The sequence below is a fragment of the Sorex fumeus genome, unplaced genomic scaffold (genome assembly GCF_029834395.1).
Source record: "Sorex fumeus unplaced genomic scaffold, SorFum_2.1 ptg000047l, whole genome shotgun sequence".
Classification (NCBI taxonomy): domain Eukaryota; kingdom Metazoa; phylum Chordata; class Mammalia; order Eulipotyphla; family Soricidae; genus Sorex; species Sorex fumeus.
The window spans coordinates 43,435,361-43,450,399 of NW_026606104.1; the positions used below are offsets into that span (position 1 = coordinate 43,435,361).

General features: G+C 44.0%; 1 protein-coding gene across 1 annotated transcript in view; it reads left to right on the forward strand.

Moving 5' to 3' along the window:
- The window catches only part of WDTC1 (WD and tetratricopeptide repeats 1), a 65,283-nt gene that overhangs the window by 32,525 nt on the left and 17,719 nt on the right, over window positions 1–15,039 (forward strand). Inside the window, exons 4-5 of the mRNA XM_056123001.1 lie at window positions 14,130–14,176; window positions 14,611–14,722. Coding sequence (XP_055978976.1) covers window positions 14,130–14,176; window positions 14,611–14,722 — 159 coding nt within the window. The remainder of the gene's footprint in view (window positions 1–14,129; window positions 14,177–14,610; window positions 14,723–15,039) is intronic.

The window sequence follows — 15,039 nt, forward strand, 5'->3', positions numbered from 1 at the left end:
GCCAACATGGCCGACCCGAGTTCGATTCCTCCGCCCCTCTCGGAGAGCCTGGCAAGCTACCGAGAGTATTCGATATGCCAGACACAGTAACAACAAAGTCTCCAATGGAGACGTTACTGGGCCCGCTCGAGCAAATCGACAATCAACGGGAGGGCCTTTACCTTTAATTATTTAATAACTTTAGGATATTCTCTTGTATTCCATAGTCTAAGCTGTATCTGTTGATGGATTTATAATAATCTTGTGTATGTGCAAATTACTTCTTGCAACATCATTTGGCATAAATGGGATATGTATATACAGGATAAGTATCTAGCAGCATTTTGTAGAATTGGTGCTTAATATAAATAGTAGGTCAGAAGGTAAATGCTTCTGTAATTTACTTTGATTATTGGTTTTTGGGCCATACTCGGCAGTGCTCAGGGACCATGCCCTGTCGGGGATCAAAACCAGCCTCCCACATACAAACCATGCTCAGCTATCTCTCCACCCACTTCTATAATTTTTATAAATAGTACCAAAATAACCTGGGCTGGAGCGATAGCACAGCAGGTAGGGCGTTTGCCTTGCAAGTGGGCAACATGGTCGACCTGAGTTCGATTCCTCTGCCCCTCTTGGAGAGCTAGGTCAGCTACCAAGAGTATCTCGCCCGCACAGCAAAGCCTGGCAAGCTACCCGTGATGTATTTGATATGCCAAACACAATAACAACAAGTCTCAAAATGGAGACGTTACTGGGCCCGCTTGAGCAAATCGATGAACAATGAGAGGACAGTGACAGTGACAGGGACCAAAACAACCTGGGCTGGAGCAATAGCACAGCGGGTAGGGCGTTTGCCTTGCAAGCAGCCAACATGGTCGACCCGAGTTCGATTCCTCCACCCCTCTCGAAGAGCCAGGCAAGCTACCAAGAGTATCTCACCCGCATGGCAAAGCCTGGCAGCTACTCGTGACATAGTCAATATGCCAAATACAGTAACAACAAGTCTCAAAATGGAGACGTTACTGGGCCCGCTCAAGCAAATTGATGAACAACGGGAGGATAGTGACAGTGACCAAAATGACCTGCCATGGCGATTCCACCAATTTATTTTTCTTCATTCTTATTTCAGACATAATGCTTAACATTTGTTCTGGTCCCATCCCAAATTTCTTCTCCCCCTTATGTCCTTCATTAATCTGATAAATTTCCCAAGCAAGTGAAACAGATGGGCCAGGGAAATATCAGCTTGACTTCCTAGGAGAATGTAGTCAGATTGGTACTGGAAAGGTAGATGGGAGGAGCCTCCTAGATTGGGGGAGCCTTGGAGATGGGAAGAAAATGTGCCTTAGGCTAGAGGAACAGCATATGCGTGGAGCCAAAGAGAGTAGTGTTCTCAGTTCAAGAGAACAGATGGTCACAGGATCCAAGTGGACAGAGGATTACAGATAAGGTGAGTAAGATGGCTGAGGTCCGATGTTCATAATAAATGACATTGTAAACTTTTGAAGACTATTAGTTTTTTCTTAAGGGCAGTGGAGAGCCAGTGTGATCAAAGGTAAACTTTTTTAAGAAATTAATCTTGGCTTACAATAGAAGATTGCGGCAGTTTAAACTGGAGTCAGCAGACCAGTGACGCAGGTGTGACTGCCTTCCAGAAAGAGGTAACCACTTCCCCAAGAGGACCTAAGAGGACGGTGATTTGGATGGAGAGAAGGTAGTGAATCTGAAAAACTTTTATTAATAAGTGGAATTAAAAGAATTCTAGGGGACCAGAGCCATAGTACAGGGGGTAGGGCATTTGCCCTGCACACGGCCGGCCAGGGTTCGATCCCCGGCATCCCATATGGTCCCCCCGAGCACCGCCAGTGATTCCTGAGTGCAAAGCCAGGAGTAATCCCTGAGCATCACTGGGTGTTATCCAAAAAGCCAAATAATAATAATAATAATAATAATACTTGGTGACTGAAAAGTTAGAATGAAGTTATCATTTGCTGGAGCCGGAGAGATAGTACAGTGGATAGGGCACTTGTCTTGCATGTGGCTGACCAGGTTCGATTCTTGGCATCCTATATAATCTGCAAGCATTGCCAAGACAGAGCCATGAGCACTTCTAGGTGTGGCCCCAAAATTTAAAAAAGGAAAAAATATACCCTCTCACTTGCTGATTTAGGGAACACTGGAGAAGGAATAGATTTGAAAGGAAAGATGGTGAACTTTGTTAAAGTTGTTCGAGAGCTATATGTAACCATGGATCATCTGCTACCTAGACATGTGGATGTAGTGTTTTGGTCTGAGCCAAAGAGAGAGATTTACTCTGGAGATGATTTGGCAGCAGCATATAGATTGAGGCAATGAAGTGAGTTGTAGTTGCCTGTTAGTAGTTTGTAGAGTGGGAAGAAAGCCTAGAAAGGATCCATAAAAAAAACAACATAAGGAACAGGTGAACAAATAAAGAGTATCAAGAAAGAACTACAGGAGAATGGGAAGGAAAACATAGTGATACCACAGAACCAGGAAGAAGTGTTTTACTAAAGAGGAAATGACCAGACTTTCAAATACTACCAGGAGTGAAGTAAGATAAGGACTATGAAGTGTCCATAAAACAATATGGGCATTCCTCAAAAAACTAAAAATTGAGCTTCATTATGACCCAGCAATACCAGTCCTGGGAATATACCCTAGGGGCCCAAACTCAAAGCAGAAAAGCCATCTGCACTCCTATGTTCTTTGCAGCACTATTCATAATAGCCAGAATCTGGAAACGACCCCAGTGCCTGAGAATAGATGATTAGATAAAGAAACTATGGTGCATCTACACAATGGAATACTACTCGGTCACCAGGAAAAATGAAGTAATGAAATTGTCTTGTAAATGGATGGACATGGAGAGCATCATACTGAATGAAATGAGTCAAGAGGGAGAGGGACAGATACAGAATGAATGCACTCATTGTGGAATATCAAAAAAACATATAGTATGAGACTAAAATTCATGGACAGTAGAAATGAGGGCTAGGAGGACTGGTGCATGGTTGGAATCTTGCCACAAGTGTGTGCATATGGCAGGGGGTTGGGGGGGTGTTGGGAGGGAGGGCAGTTTGGACAGAGAGACCACTATGACAAAGATTGCTGTAAATGATCGCTCTGGACAAGAACTGAGTGCTGAAATGAAATAAGATTATACTTGATAATATATTTTAGTACCATTATTGCAATAATGCTGGGGGCAGGGATAGGGAGGAGAGAAGACGGTGGGAGGGGGTAAATCTGCCATAGAGGCAGGTTTGAGGCGGGGGGCGGGGGGGCTGGGGGAGTGGCACTTAGTAGGGAAACTGGGAACATTGGTGGTGGGAAATGTACACTGGTGGATGGGACCCATTGGAACAATGTATGATCGAAACCCAATCATAAACAAGTTTGTAACTGTGATTGATTGATTCACTGTATCACTGTCATCCTGTTGTTCATCGATTTCCTCCAGCAGGCACCAGTAAAGTCTTCATTCGTCCTAGCCCTGAGATTTTAGCAAGTGCCACATTGGAGGCTCTTTCAGGGTCAGGGGAATGAGACCCATCATTGTTACTGGGTTTTGGCATATTGAATACACCATGGGGAGCTTGCCAGACTCTGCTGTGCGGGCAGGATACTCTTGGTAGCCTGCCAGGTTCTCTGAGAGCAAGAACTAGACAATAAAAAGTCACATGGCCGCGAATGATTCAATAAAAGAAAAAAAGTCCATAGATTTAAAACAAGAATGTTGGGGCTGGAGAGATAGCACAGTGGATAGGGCATTTGCTTTGCATGCAGCCGACCTGGGTTCAATTCCCAGCATCCCATATGGTCCCCCAAGCACCGCCAGGAGTAACTCCTGAGTGCAGAGCCAGGAGTAACCCCTGTGCATCGCCAGGTGTGACCCAAAAAGCAAATAAAATAAAATAAAATAAAACAAGAATGTTAATGCTATTAATCTTGTCAGGAGGAATAGATAAATAGAAATGGATTGCGGAATTACTAGGAAGTGAGGAAAGGAAAATAGAGAACTAACCTTCAAGTGGTAAACTGCTCTCTCACTATACCAGTGAAGGGTAAGAGAAAAGGAAAGCCCTGGATACATGTGTATTTGGCACCAAGGAAGAACTTTTTAAAATTAGAAAAAGTTGACCATAGTTAGTTCCCCCTCCTCCCCCCAAAAAAAGATTAGGTAAAGTTTAAAATATAGGATAGATCTTTTGGGATTGGTTTTTTTCTTGAGTGTTGCAAGAGAATGATTATAGTAATGATCCATGGGTTTTTAGGGGTTAGAGAAGGAAGTAAATATATAACTAGCAAAGAATAGAGGAATTGGCTCATTGAACTTGGAGTTGTTGCAGATGAAAAATCATTAAGACATGGTATCTTTTTCTATCAGTAGTATCTTCTTAAACTTAACATATCTTGAAATCACTCATCAGTTCTTAGATTTGAATTCTTTTTTCACAGTTGCATAATGACTATACAGCTATGCCAAGATGTGCAATGAATTTCTCACAGAGAGACTTATTTTTGTGGGACCTCATATTTGCTAAACATGCTCTCTGCCCCAGGGCTCCAACCCCAGCCCATAGACTTGAGTAGATTCTAATAGTTTGTAATTCCACCAATACCATAATGAATAATGTTGTGCATCTGTATTTCAGTATTGCTGAGTACACACCTTAAGGGTAAAAACTTAGAGGCCAGAGTATTGATCACAGGGTGTGTGTGTGTGTGTGTGTGTGTGTGTGTGTGTGTGTGTGTGTGTATTGAATACTAATTTCCCTCTGTTGGAGTTACACCATGTGTCTTCCCAGTAGCAGTGCATGAACATGCCTGTTTCTCCAGAACTCATCAGTAGATTGTACGGTTACACTTTTGAAGATTTAAATTACCATCTTACAGATGAGAAATGGTCTTTTTAGGGCCAGAGCAGTAGTACAACAGGAAGGGCACTTGCCTTGCATTCAGCCAACCCAGTATGATCCTGAGGCCCTACCAGAACTGATCTCTGAGTGAAGAGTAAGGAGTAATCCCTGAGTGTGATAAAATAAAATGCTGAGTGTGGCCCACAAATAAAAAAAAAAAAATTAAGTATATCCTATAGTTTTTAGTTATGTTTCTTACATGAATGCAATTGAATATCTTTTTTTTTATATCTGTTTAAGGGCAATGACATTTTAATAATTACTTTTGTTAATTTTGGTATAACAGAATAAGAATTTATGTAACAGCGTAGGCACTAAAACAGACAAGCAAAACCTAATGAAATTGTCATCTCTCGGGAGTAGGAGGCAGAGGATAAAGGTGGGTAGAGGGCCAAAGAGATAGTCCAGCAGGTAGGGTGCATGCCCTGCATGCAAGTTATTCCTGAGCGCCAATAAAATAAAATAAAAGGTGGCAGGGCTGGGGGTAGAAAAGGGGGAATTTAATTCTTTGGGTTTTTGTTGTTTTGGTTTGTATGGTTGGGGGGCCACACTCGGCAATGCTCAGGGGTTACTCCTGCCTCTGCGTTCATGAATTGCTCCTGGTAGTCCTCAGGGGACCATATGGAATGCTGGGAATCAAACCTGGGTTTGCCGTGTGCAAGGCAAACTAAATGCCCTACCTGCTTTACTGTTTCTCCAGCCCCCAAGAAAGGAGAGTAACTCTTGTCAACACCTTATTGCAGAGTATTTGGTTGGGTTTGAGACCACACGCAGCACAGGGCTCACTTTGTTCCATCTCCCCAAATCTGCAACGATAAGAAGCAGATGGTAACTAATACAATTAATTTTTGAATGGAGTTCTTCCCCCCCCCCCTTTTTCTTTTGTAGTAATTGTGATGACTGGATTCCACACACTCAGCTGCTTGTGCTTACTGGGGTCTCGTGTTTTTTTGTAACGTGCTATTACATCCTTGGTTGTGCTGCACCACAACATACCTTTGTTGTGGAGCCAGGGTTCATAGGCAGCAGTGTCTTATCAAGATTGCATTTTAGCAGGGAGGGCAATGCTGGTATCATATTTGCACCCTCTCCATGAAAGGCAAGCACTCTGCCATCCAGCCATATCCCCAGGCCTCTCAGTGTGTGTGTGTGTATGTGTGTGTGTCTGTGTGTGTGCGTGCGTGCGCGCGCGCACGCGTATGCACTTCAATGGGGTCTTGGGGGCCGTATCTACTCCTGGCTCTGTGCTAAGGAATCACTCCAGGTGGTACTCAAGTATCAGGGTATCAGGGAATCAAACCTGGGTTGGCTGTGTGTAAGACAAGCACCCTGCCCATTATAGGATAGTTGTGAAGTTGCTGTAGCAGTTGAGCAAATAAGCAAATAAGTGTTTAGAGAATAAATATATCAGTGTTAAATAGAATAAATATATCTATAATATTGATATATCAGTTGTTCCCTTCACAGTGGGAGAAGGGAAATTAATTCAAAGGCAAAGAAGAACTCTACATACAAATTCAAAATAGCAGTATTAGTTGGTTTTTTTTGGTTTTTGTTTTTTTTTTTTTTTTTTTTTTTGCTTTTTGGGTCACACCTGGCGGCGCTCAGGGGACCATATGGGATGCTGGGAATCGAACCCAGGTCGGCCGCATGCAAGGCAAACGCCCTACCCGCTGTGCTATTGCTCCAGCCCAAAATAGCAGTATTAAAGTTTAAAAATACATACATAAGTATATATTTGTAAATAGCTTTCTGCTGTGTCTGCTAAAAGGTTCCAGGTGCAATGACACCTCAGTAGCTATGAGAGACTGGTCTATGATTCTCCACTCAACGAAACTGGGGAGGCTGGAGAAATAGTGCAAAGGGCAGAAATACATGCTTTGCAAGTAGGAGGTTTGGGTTTAATACCTGTTACCATATGGACCTGAGCACCTCTCAGAGCAAGCTCCCTACCTACGCACCTCCAGCACGGAGCTGGAATTCACCCCTGAGCACAGTTGACTGTGGTGAAATTTGAATAGGGACATTATATTAAATAATAGTATTGTTTCAATGTCAAATTTGCTGGTTTTGGTAAATATGCTGTGGTTAAGTTTTTTTGTTTTGGGCCTTTTGGGTCACACCTGGTGACACTCCGTGGTTACTCCTGGTTCTGCACTCAGGAATTACTCCTAGCAGTACTTGGAGGACTATAAGAGATGCTAGAGCATCAAGGATCAGCCATGAACAAGGCAAATGCCCTACCCGCTGTCTCATCGCTTGGGCCCCACAAGTATTAAATAATGGTATTGTTTCTATGTCAACTTTGCTGATTTTGATAAATATGCTGTGGTTAAGTTAAAGGATATCCATATTCGCAGAAGTATATACTGGGGCCTGAGCAATAGTACGGTGGATAGGGCATTTGCTTTGCACGCAGCAGACCCAGGTTTGATCCCCAGCATCCCATAAGGTCCCCTAAGCACCATCAGGAGTAATTCCTGAGTGCAGAGCCAGGAGTAACCCCTAAGCATCTCCAGATGTGATCCAAAAAGAAACATACACACACGTGCGCGCATGCACACACACACACACACACACACACACACACACACACACACACACATACACAGAGAAGTATTAAATATGTAGAGAGTCCTAAAGTATACCTCTTACTCTCAAATGGTTATTGCAGGAGAGATAGGGAAAAGTGTGCATTAGCACATGTGTGTACATGAGAGAGAGCAGAAATAACAAAATAATAAAATGGAAAGTAGGAATTAAAACCAGATCAGACTGGTAGACAGAGGTTTAAAAGATTAAAATGTCAGGTCAGAAAGATAGCTCCCTGGGCTGGATCCACAGCACTGCATGGACCCCAAGCAATGCCAAGATTGACCCCAGAACATGGAATTGGGAATAGCTCCCAGCACCACTGGGTGTGGCTCAAACAAAAATAAATAAAAATTGAAAATCAAAATGTTGAATTAAATGCAACTACTGCTGTGTCATTTTGGTGAACATTGCTATACCCATCCCGAGGAGAAATGACAGTATACTGGAAGACAGCTCACTCTAGAGTATAGCCTACTTTTCCTCCTTTTAAGAAAATTCAGTGGGTCAGAGCAATACTACAGTGGGCAGAATGCTGTCCTTGGACATAGCCATTTGGGTTTGATCCCCAGCATTCTATATGATCCCCCAAGCACTACCAGGAATAATTCCTGAGTGCAGAGCCAGGAGTAACCACTGAGCATCACCAGGTGTGACCCAAAAAGCCCAAAACAAAACAAAAAAACTTTAACCACAGAACTGCTGGGAGTGGCCTAAAAATAAGTAATTAAAAAAGAAAACTCAGAATCAGAGCCACATAGATAGTACAGCTAGTAGGGTGCTAGCCTTGTACACAACAGACCCAGGTTCAATCTCTGACACTGTGTGTGGTCCCCAGAGCCCTGCCAGGATTGATCCCTGAGCACAGAGCCAGGAGTAAGCCATGAGTACTGCCAGCTCTGCCCCAAAACAAAATAAGTGCAGTACCTCAGCCATCTGTCTGCAGCATGGTAGGCAGGTGTGCCACCACCGAAAACAGAGCGGCTGAAAGGAGATGTGTGAGCATCAGAACCAGGAATGCAGCAGTAGCTCAAGGTATCTGACCCCAAGAGCACCACTCCACTCCCCAGCATCTAATGCAATCCCCATCATAGTAACAGGAGTAAAGCAAAAGAAAGGGAAAGATGGGAGGAAAGAGATGAGCATTTCTAGGGTCAGGTAAGTGGTGAAAATAAGATTAGAGAAAGAGCTAACTAGATTCAGTATGATTGAGGAGCAACCAAAGGGAAGAGGTCCTCAGGCAAGGGACGTGGGGAGGGGTGCAGAGCTTCACGTCCTCTCAGTGAGCACTGCAGTCTCCCCCCATCTCCACGTAACTTTCTGAATCCCATCCTTCTGGGGGTTTATGGAGATTTCATTAGTTTCGCTTGATTGATTAAATCATGGGCATTTGGCATTCAGGTCGACCTCCAGCCCTTCTTTCCCCCCACCCCCACCCCTACCCACCACCTTGAGGGTGGGATTGAAAGTTCCAAAGCTCTAATCACATGATTAGTTCCCCTGGCAACCAGCCCCATCCTTAGGAGCTTTCCAAAAGTAACCTCATTAATCAATGGGGTATGGCAGAAAGGAATTCTTTCTGTTTTTTTTGTTTGTTTTTTTTGGGGGGATTGTTGTTGTTGTTGTTGTTTGCTTTTTCAGGGGTCACACCCAGTAGTGCTCAAGAATTACTCCTGGCAGTGCTCAGGAGACCATATGGGATTCCGGGAATTGAACCTGGGCTGGGTTGACCACATGCAAGGCAAAAGCCTTACCTGCTGTACTGTCACTCCAGCCCAAGAAAGGAGTTTGTTATAAGTATTAAGATACCCTTATTTTGTGGGCTCGTGGGGGGAAGTCACACCTGGCTGTGCCCAGGGCTTCCTCCTGACTCTGTGTTCAGTTAATTACTCCTGGCAGTGCTCAAAGAACCTAATATGGTGCCAGGGAATAAACCTTGAACCCAGGTCTGCTGTGTGCAGAGCAAGCACATTACCACTGTACTATTGCTATACTATCTCCCCAGCCCCTAAGATATCATTTAAGAGCGCAGAGAGATGATTCAAGGGCTGAGCACATGCTTTGCATGCAGGAGGCCCGTGTTCAATCTCCAGCACCACATGGTTTCCTGAGTACCAAGCAGAGTTTGGAGTAGCCTCTAGCACTTCTGCATGTGGCCCTAAAATTCCAAAACAAAAGACTCTTTATCTCTCATCACTTAGGAATTCAAAGGGTTTTAGGTGCTTTGTGCCAGAAACAAGAGTGAAGACCAAAGGTATAATTATTATAAATCACAATATCAAAATAGGCTACCTAATCTCTGAGCATGGCTTTTCTTATCCAAGAAATGAGTATGATACCTATCATACTCATACCTGAGTATGATACTTGTTTAACAAGATAAAGAATGTAGAGTTCAATTTCTATATTAGTTTTCTATTGCTGCCATAACAAATTACCACAAACTTAGTAGCTTAAAACAATATACATTCAGGGGGCTGGGAGTGTAGCTAAGAGCTGGTATACTTGCCTTACTTGTGAGAAACCCTGGATTCTATTCCCAGCACCACCATAAAAAAAGTAAAACACTTGCGGGGACCAGAGAAAGAGTTGGAGCATATACTTTACATTGCAGTAGTTGCCTGAGTGTGACACCCAGCCCAAATGGTTCCCTAGTACCTGCCCCCTGTGCTCTGCTGAAAGTGGCCCCAAGCATCACTAAGTGGCCCAAAACATTAAAATTCTGTAGATCACACTTTCTAAAAGTAAGGCTCTTGACAGGGCAGTATTTCTTCTGGAAACTGCAAAGAAGAATTTGTTTCCTTGAAAGTCCTTTTTTTTTTTTTTTAATTTTTAACTTTTGGGGGGGTCTCACCCGGCGATGCTCAGGGGTTACTCCTGGCTCTGCACTCAGGAATTACTCCTGGCGATGCTCGGGGGACCATATGGGATGCTGGGAATCGAACCTGTGTCGGCCGCGTGCAAGGAAAACGCCCTACCCGCTGTGCTATCACTCCAGCCCCTTAAGGTAAAAGGTAAAGACCCTCCTGTTGTTCATCGATTTGCTCGAGCAGGCCCAGTAACGTCTCCATTGGAGATTTTGTTGTTACTGTGTTTGGCATATCGAATACATCACGGGTGGCTTGCCAGGCTCTGCCGTGCGGGCGAGATACTCTCAGTAGCTTGCCGGGCTCTCCGAGAGGGGCGGAGGAATCGAACTCGGGTCGGCCATGTTGGCTGCGTGCAAGGCAAACGCCCTACCGCTGTGCTGTCGCTCCAGCCCCTTAATTTTTTTTAAATTACAGTTTTTATTTGGAGGTTTTGAAGGGAAGGAGGAAGAGAGAGTGGGAGAGAGTGGAGAGTAAAGTGCTGAGGAGAGAACGTGGATTTCTCCGAAGGTGGAGGGAGCCTCTACACACATCCCAGTATTAGACATGAAAGCCTGAAAGTACACATCTCAAGAGGGGAGATGCGGGGCTGGAGTGATAGCACAGTGGTTAGGGCATTTGCCTTGCACACGGCCGACCCGGGTTCGATTCCCAGCATCCCATATGGTCCCCCGAGCACCGCCAAGAGTAATTCCTGAGTGCAGAGCCAGGAGTAGCCCTGTGCATCACCGGGTATGACCCAAAAAGCAAAAAAAAAAAAAAAAAACGGGAGACGCAGGCAACACATATGCTCCGCCATGTGGGCACAAGCAGCACATGGGCTCGGGAAGCATATGTGCCTACTTTTAATTTTTAATATGTTTTGGGATCACACCTGATGGCATACCTGACCTCATACAGAGGCTACTACTTCTGACAGCACTAGGGATTGAACCCAGGCCTCCTGCATGCATAGTATACATTCGACTGTTGTGCTCTCTTGCCCTTAATTTTTTTGTTTGTTTGTTTTGTTTTTTGGATCATACCTGGTGATGCACAGGGGTTACTCCTGGCTCTTCATTCAGGAATTACCACTTCCATTAAAATTTAGCATTTCTAGAATTGCATTTCCCAAGTGCCATTCCAATAAGAGTTGATACTCTTTAGTTTTCAACCCTTTTGTGTTCAGTCAAACCAAAGGATAAATGTTGTTAGAGAGGGGCCAGAGCAATAGTACAGCAGGTAGGGCACTTTTCCAACTCAGGTTCTATGCACGGCCTCCCATATTGTCCCCTGAGCACCATCAGGAGTGATCCCTGAGCACAGAGGCAGTAGTAAGCCCTGAGCACCGCTGGATATGGCCTTAAAATCCGAAAAGAAAAAATTAGGGGAAAGATAGAATGATAATTGAGTAGAAAAAGTTTATCTTGATTTATGTATGAAGAGATGATAACTAGAAGAAAATAGTAGTGTTAATAATACTGTAAGCTCTCACTTTGTAGCTTTACTATTGGGAAGGTGTTTAGAGTTGTTCATTTGCTCTTAGCTCTTTATGTATCGTAGCATTCATGAGGTCATCTCTCTATTTCAGTTTTCTAGGCTTGAGAGGCTTACTTTATAAATTGTGTTTTCATATTTGGCTTTTCCTTCAGACCTCGTTTTGTAATGTTGAAGATATATGTATGATTTCTTTGAGGGTGTTTATAGTACCTACTTTTGAAAAACAAAATATGGGCATGTTAAGCATTAGGGCGGGTGTTTAAATAGGCAGCTTACTTTTTTGTTTGTGTATCGAATCACCCTGAAATAGACTATCACAAAGCTATTCATGATTGGGTTTCATTCATACAATATTCCAACACCCGTCCATCCTCCAATATACATTTCCCACTACCGATGTCCTCAGTTTCCCTCTCATCCCTCCAGCACCTTTCTTCTTGCTCTCTCTCTCTCTCCTCTTGTACATTCTGGTTTGCAACTGGGTGGTGGCTTTGGGTTGTGGATGTGACTGCCAGGCCTTCCAGAGGTACAGGGAGGTGGGGGGAGGTAGCCCATCTCAACCCCAATACAGCCTGGAGATATGTCACAGAACCCACATACCCAAATTTTTAGAGATTAATATCTTGGTGAGGTCTGTTCTGAGACAGTGGAGTTTGACCAGAGCATGGCAGCAATTTTAGATTGTGGGAGTAAGTGGCTGCCGGGGCTCTGCCTGCATGAGCACTGGCAAACCCACCCTCCTCCAATGCATCCCATTTTTACAGCCTTGCACAGGTCTGAAATTAGTTGTGGCTTCTTATCTCTAAAGAGATTTGTTTATGAGTCTCTTAAGTAAGGCTGGCAACTTACTTTTCCACTGAGGGATTATCGGTAGCTGCCTGCTTTTCTCTGGTCCACCTGTTCTCTTTCAGTCAGTTTTTGAGAGCATAAATTTATATTGAACATAATAATTTTCTTAATAACAATTCTTTTAGTAAAATACTTTTGACAAGTGTGGGAAAAATAATTTTATTTTGTTTGGGGGGGGATATATTTGAGATTAGGCTCTATGCTCAGGGGTTACCCCTAGCAGTGCTCAAAGCACCATTCAGTGCCAGGAATCAAACCCAGAACCTCACACATGCAAGGTAAGTGCTCTATAACTGAGCCACATTTTGACTGCCATCACTCTAGTTGTATTGGGCCAAGGGAAGCCTTCTGATTTGAAGGGCTGGTGTGATTATATTAACCCATGTGGATAATCTAGGATGATATCCTGATCTCAAGGATCTTCGCTGCACTCTTATTTTTCAGTTTCCTAGCATGACGTATTTTTAGATTTCAGAGGTTCAGGAGGTGGATGACTAGAGGATGTCATTCCATGAACACTGTGCCCAGCTCTTTGTAAACACCATAGCAATCATTCAGGATCCTCCATACTCAGGTGGTTTGCAAGCACGAACTCAGACACACTCAGATACACACAAACACATAATATTCCTATGCACAGGCTGTCACCCAATTTATCTTACTAGAGCAGACTCCATCTACTTGAAACGAGTTCCAGAAGATTAGGGACTTTGTTTTGTATGCTAATGTAGCCCCCAGCACCTGAACAGTAACTGGCATGGGATGGATATGGAGTGGATACTTAATAAATTTTATATATACCAAATGAATGAAAGTGCAGCCTTCTAATTAATTGGTTGCCTTTGGGACAGTTGCTCCTCTGGGCTAATTTTCTGTGGCTGAGGGGTGTATGGTAAGAGGCAAAATTGGCTTAGATTTCACTTTAATTACTCACCATTATCTGCACTTCAGTTTACGTATCTAAAAACTATGATCCACGAAACCTGCCCTTTATGGCTCAGAGTGTTCAGTTATAGAGCGGAATTATAATCATGAAAGTGCCCCATGTAGGGCCGGAGCAATAGTACAGTCGGTAGGGTGTTTGCCTTGCACACAGCCAACCCATGTTCGATCCCCAGCATTCCATATGATCCCTTAAGCATTGTGAGGAATAATTCTTGAGTGCAGAACCAGGAGTAACCCCTGAGTATTGTCAGGTATGACCCAAAAGGTGAAAGGGGGGGGAATAAAAAGAAAGAAGAAAGAACTTCATATATTGTAAGATGCCAGGTGGCTCACTTTAGTTTTGGTCACTCCTCTGCACCTGGAAAGCATCACAGATGGTAAGGTTAGGTTACTTGTTCAATTCTGCTTCTTAATGGTAAGTTCCCCAGAAGAATATCTAACTGGTTCTCTTGTTCCTTTCCATTTACTTCACCAGGGTCACTCAGGTTGTGTCAACTGTCTGGAGTGGAATGAGAAAGGAGAGTAAGTATGAGCTATGGCACCTCGACTCGAAGATGTGAAAGGAAGAGTCGGGATGCTGAGCGAAGGGAATGGTCCTTGTTCTCAATAGAGCTACATTAAAGAGTCGACTCAGGCCACTGTTGCTCTTTGCTGTTTGTATCGTTACCAAAATAGTTAAACAGTGAGTCTTAGACACGTAGAAGGTTGGATGACCAACCAACCCCCCCACCTTTTTTTTAAAATTAATGAACCAATGTCTTTAAGGAATAATGATAAATTCTCAAAGCAGAACTGAAGATCCTCAATGTTTATAAAATAACCTGAAATCCTGTGACATCTACTGTTCAAGTTCTGCGCTGCCTAACTCTTCCTTATCAGTGGGGGTGTAAAAAAAAAAAGAGGAGAGAGGCGTCTTGGAACTTGGGGAGAGGTCGAGCCCCTCACTTTGCTTGCAGCTTGCTGGCCTCTGGCTCCGATGACCAGCACACGATTGTGTGGGACCCACTGCATCACAAGAAGCTGCTCTCCATGCACACGGGCCACACTGCAAATATCTTCTCTGTCAAGGTAAGCAGGAGAATCCACGGAGCAAGTGACAGTGGTCTAAGCACAGTTGTGTGGGTATCTCTGGTGCCTCTCGAAGTCACTGACGCCACCCCCTCCTTTCCTCTCTCAGAGTCAGGAGACTGGCTCCCAGAGAGCTCATCTCTGTGCATGGGCAGGGGGTGGGCTTGGTTCTGGGCAGGACTTCAGAGAGCAGGCAGACCTCTGTTTGATGCCCCACCTCACCTGCCTCTTGGGAACCCTGTGATTTGGGTGTTTTGTTTTGGTTTTGTCTTTTCGTTAGGGGCCACACCTTGGTGGTGCTCAGGGCTTACTGCTGA